This window comes from Carlito syrichta, unplaced genomic scaffold (assembly GCF_000164805.1).
Source record: "Carlito syrichta isolate Samal-C Ts95f unplaced genomic scaffold, Tarsius_syrichta-2.0.1 Scaffold311533, whole genome shotgun sequence".
Lineage (NCBI taxonomy): Eukaryota > Metazoa > Chordata > Mammalia > Primates > Tarsiidae > Carlito > Carlito syrichta.
Window position 1 is genome coordinate 947 of NW_007255629.1, and position 5,507 is coordinate 6,453.

At 47.6% G+C, this 5,507-nt stretch overlaps 1 gene segment (V, D, J or C); it reads left to right on the forward strand.

Annotated features, from left to right (window-relative positions):
- Positions 1 to 3,632: 3,632 nt before the first annotated feature.
- The window catches only part of LOC103271329, a gene marked incomplete at its 5' end in the record, with an annotated part of 3,072 nt that continues 1,197 nt past the window's right edge, over positions 3,633 to 5,507 (forward strand). The window contains 1 exon segment of the C gene segment in view: positions 3,633 to 3,797. Within this exon segment, the coding sequence occupies positions 3,633 to 3,797 (165 nt within the window).

The following is a 5,507-nucleotide window of genomic DNA, read 5'->3' on the forward strand; positions in this document are numbered from 1 at the left end:
AGGTTGGAGGTGGTTCTTTTTGCAGTTTTGAAATGTATTTAAGGGGAGAGCTGTGATTCAAAATCTGTCTGCAGGTCCTGGTATTCGCTGACAGGCGTGTGGATATTGTGGAACCCACTTCCCATTGTCCTGGAATCTGTCCGTGCAGTGGGGCTGTAGGTTTACTCCCTTGAATAGCCAGCAGGTGGTGCTATCTCATCTGCTCGCCCCAGAGGGGGTGGGGCCAGACAGGAACAAGATGGCTGCCTGCCTCCGAGCAGGCAACAGGAGCCCCACGCCGGGCGGGCAGGACAGTCTCGGACGCAGGATAGGTGGCAGTGATCCCAGCAGATCTTCCCTGAAGTGGTTCATTGTGGATCTCCTCAGGCCACGTGGTGCGATATGCTACCCCTCCCAGAGGACGCGGCGGTGGTGGCGCCGGCGACGGCAGTGGCAGTGGTGGTGGGAGGAGGGGCGGCGGCGGCTGCAGCGGCGGCGGTGCCGGGACCGTTTGGAATGCAGTCAAAACTGTCCAGTCATTCCGATGGCAGCAACACAGCTCTGTCTGTAGAGCAGGCTGTGATGCTGGGGGTCCCCAGCCCCCCAGGGCAAGAGTCAGAGACCCACTGCAGATCTCCCTTGCAGAGGGCTTCAGACACCGGGTTGCCCTGTCACCATCTTGCCGCGTCCCGCATATTTCTTATTAAGGCACCCTTATATGTTTTCTTTATTTCATTTCTACTGAGAATCCATTACATGTTCTAATTGGTTATTGATTATTGATGATGAGAAGAAAGTTATCAACTTTAATATATTGATTTCTTATTTACATTAGTTGTTTTTCAACCTCTACTCTTTATTTCTAATATTTATACCCCTCTATTTTTTCTTGTCTCATTGCATTGCTTAGAACCTCCAGAATAATATGAATAATAAAGATGCAAAGGATACTCTGCCATTAAATGTTCAGACTTTAATGAGAATGCATGTAGTATTTTACTGTTAAGAGTGATTATTGCTATAGAATTCAGGTAAATATCTCCTATCAAGTAAATATCTCTTCTATTCATAACTTATTAAGAGTTGTTTTCATTATTTGTTTTAGAAAAATAGATTTTTAAATTACTTTTTATACTTAATATTTGTGTATATGTAGGTATTTATTTCAGAGACAAGATCTCCCTATATTGCTGAGGCTGACCTTGAGCCCCTGGGTTCAAGTGATCCTCCCCTGTCAACTTCCCTAGATAGGATTACAGGTGTGTGCCACCATGCCCAGCTTGTATTACTTTTAATACAAAGGTCTTAACACACTGCAGTTGCTAATTATTTTAAAAATAGGTTTGGCATTGCTTAATCAAGAATCAATTTCAAAAATCTTCTACAGCATGGATGAATCTTGAAGACATTATGCTTATGCTAAGTGAAATAAGACAGACACAAGAGGACAAATGTTGTATGATCCCACTTATATAAGGTCCCTAGGCTAGGGAAATTCACACAGACAAAAAAGTAGATTAAATGTTACCAGAGAGGGGCAAGGAGAGTTATTGCCTAATGGGTGTAGAGTTTCTGTTTGGGAAGATGAAAAAGTTCTGGAGGTAGATGGTGGTGATGGTTGTACGACAGTGTGAAAGTATTTGATACCACTGAATTGTACTTACAAATGGTTAAAGTAGAAAATGTTATGCTATATATGTGTTATCACAATAAAAAATGGGCTTTATATAGCAGAAGAGAGATAGAGAAATATTACGCTTTTTAAGTGTACTTCTGTATTGCTTAGCTGTGTTATAACTTATGCTCTTATAATTTTAAAAGCATAAAGATTTTTTGAAAATAAGAACATAGGGCCGGGCATAGTAGCTCACACTTGTAATCCTAGCACATTGGGAGGCTAAAGCAAGAAGATTTCTAGAGCCCAAGAGTTTGAGACCAGCCTGGACAACATAGTGAGACCTTGTCTCTACAAAAAATCCAAAAGTTAGCAAAGCATAGTGGCACAGATACTTGAGAGACTGATATTGAAGGATCTCCTGAACCCAGGAGTTTGAGGCTGTGGTGAGTCATGATTGGGCCACTGTACTCCAGCCTGGGTGACAGAATGAGACATCAACTAAAAAAAAAAAGTTTAAAAAATCTTATATTTGCATCACGAACCAACCACTGCTCATTGAACCAGATTCTAAGGTAGAAACTCTGTGGTCCAACCCCATGGCAGAGATGCTTTCACCTAGGAAACTCCACTCAATGCCTCATCTTTGCATGAAATTGAGTTTGAGATTAAGGCAAAGCCCAGGCTTTTGTGGTTTTGGAGACTCACAGGGTGATCTTATTCCTTTTTGATTATTTTGAACTTTGTTTTCACTTTTTAAAATAATGTTTAGAGGCAGTGTCTAAGGACACAGAATACACGGTGTCAGTGTGGGAGGCAAGGTGACAACATGGAGTGACTCCAGGTTTCCAGATGAGCACTCATGCTCACTGTGATGAGATGAAGACAGAAAACAGACTCAGTTGGAGGAAGGTAGTCAGTCTCCTTTGACGTGATTAGTTTGAGCATCCCACTGGAGACGGTCTGTAGGCAATTTAGGTGAAACTGAGAAGGGGATTTGGACCTGGGCTAGATCCAAGTCTCACCATATAGGCAGTAGTGAGAGTCCACAGTGTGGGAAGATGGCAGAGAAGGAGGACCCTTTTAGGAAGGTGTGGAGGTCTGGGAGTCAGAAACATGCATGGGTTGGGGAGAAAGGGATGTCAGGGGAGGAGGAATGTGTGGTTTCAGACACCATGGGGGAAGAGCATCACTGGATTAAGGCGCCAACCTCATGTTGCATCCTGAAGAAACATCAGGAACAATAGTAACTGGGGAGGGACCTTGGACTTGATCATGAGGAAGGCCTTGTTGGCCTTAACTTGAGAGATTTCAGAGAAAGAAGTGAGAGCTGAGGGAACCTTGCCATATTCTCAGCATGTGAAACAGTTCCTGGTACAGATAGGATGGATGGATGGACAGACGGATAGAGTGGATGAACGACTGCACAGATGACAGAGGAACAGAGAGATGAGTAAACAGATAGATAGAATGATGACAGCATATGAGCAGACAGATGAATAGGTGGTCAAACGGATGGGTAAGTGGATGCACAGATGGATGATGGAAGGATGAATGGATGGATGGATGGATGATGGATGGGTGAATGGGTGAATGGGTGGATGGATGGATGGATGGATGGATGGATAGATGGATGGACAAATAGATGAATAGATGGACAGATGGCTAAACAAATGGATAGATGAACAGTTGGAAAGAGCAAACTGAGAGATCAGAGAAGACTTCATGAACAAAGTGGAACTGAGTGGCATCTCCATGGATAGAAATGACAGCAGAAGATTTTCCACTTGAGTCAGGAATGGCCCAGTGTCCTTGGCCCAAGTAGGAAGTCAACCTGGATGGACTGTGAACACTTGTGGGGGAGAAAGACTCAGGGTTCCCTAAAATATGTCCAGAAGAGGTCTGGTTGGTCTAAGCCAGCTAAGGACTCTCTGCCACACAAAACAGCCACCCAAGAAGACCTCAAGTCCATGAGTGGCACATGCCTTAGGCAGAAGACAGACTCCTCTGGGGGGCTGGCCTCTTGCCCTGTGCCTAGGTTGCAGCCTCACCCTCTACATCCCTTTGCCCATCACACCCAGCAGGTACCCACTCCAGCCCAGCCCCCAGGGGGCAGGCCCTAGGTGCTGGCTTCACGGGATTTGGTCTGAGCCTCACTCACAGTGGCATGTATTCGGTGCCGGGACTCAACTCACCGTCCTAGGTAAGTTGCTCTCACAATCTTCCCCTAACTGCCCACCCTCTGCTCTCCCTAGAAAGTTCATTTTTCTCTCTGCGACTTTCCCTCTACCCTCCCAGCCTGAAGCTCTGACCCCTTACCTTTCTCCACGGGGTCTGGGAAAGGCTGGCTGGTCTTGATGTCACTGGCAGGAAGGTCAGGAACAGCCAGATGTGGCCTGATTCAGAGCTGGGTTGGGTTTTGCAAGGGACAGAGGTTCCTTCCCCTCTTCCAGGGCAGATGCTTGAGTGGGGGGTAGAGGCTGGCTCTTTGAAGGGCATGTCTATGATGTTAGAGACAATCTCCAGGACCCTGGGGTCAGGGATAAGGGCTGGATGTCTCCAGACTGGGAAGGCAACACGGGGCCAGGCCACCCTGAAGGGAGACCAATGGAGGGTACAGAGAGGGCTCTGGGTCTAAGCTGCAGCTTTCTGGTCTTTGCTGGGCCATGAGGACAGGGGAACACAGAGGGACAGAGAAAGGCGATCACAGCCCAGCCCTCTCATGATAGTCATCAGAAAGGAGAGGGTCCCATTGGGGAGAGACTCATCTGTCCCTGGAGACTCTTCACCTCTGAAACTCAATGTCTCCCTGTCCCCAGGGTAGCCTCCTACATTTCCCAAAGTGAAAGTTAGACTCAGGAGTTGACAAAATGGGAGTGAGTGGGGGTGCAGAGAACCCCGTGGCTGCTGGGGAGGATCAGGAGTCAGAGCTGCTGGGGTGGTATGGGGGCTGCTGTGTTCTATAGTCTGGAAGAGCAACCCAAGAACACGGCCAAGGAAAAGCGTCCTGTGGTCACGGCTGGTGAGGACAGGGGAGGTGGACAGAGCCTTAGAGGGCCCCCTAGAGCTTGTCTGGGTGGATCCCACCCTCATGAGCCTGGTGCCCAAGGGGATGGGACGTTCCAGGCACTGGTCACAGGCCCAGGGCCTCCCCATATACCACCAGGACCATTCTGCAGGACCTCCACTTCACAGAGGAGGCTCCAGGGACTGAAGAATGAAGTAGGGATGCCTAGGGCTGGTGCTGAAAGATCCAGAGGTGAAGGCCAGATTCCCAACTCAGACTCCAGATTTTAAAGGACCCACAGGGACTAGGCGTGGTGACTCATACCTATAATCCCAGCACTTTGAGAGACTGAGGTGAGAGGATTGCCTGAGCCCAGGGATTCGAGATCAGCCTGGGCAACCTGGTGAGACCTCGTCTCTACAACAAATCAAAAAATTAGCTGGGTATGGTGGTGTGCACCTGTGGTTCCAGCTACTTGGAAGGCTGAGGTGTAAGGATTACCTGAGCCCAGAAGTCTGAGGCTACAGTGGCCATGAGCATTGCATTGCACTCCAGCCTGGATGACAGAGTAGGCTCTGACTCAAAAAATACAATACAATACAATACAATACAATACAATACAATACAATACAATAAAATAAAAAAGACCCACAGGTTCATACCTACAGCACAGCAACAGACCAATATACTAAGACAGCAGGGTTTGCAGCAGAGAAAGAGTTGCATGATAGCAGGACGCCAAGTGAAGAAATGGGAGAATACCCTCAAATCCATCTCCCTGAGGAGTTCTGGGCTGGGTTTTTTTTTTGAGTTGGTGTCTCACTCTGTCGCCCAGACTGTCGTCTGCTCCTGGTCACTGCAGCCTCGACCTGCTGGGCTCCGGCGATCCTTCTGCCTCAGCCTTCC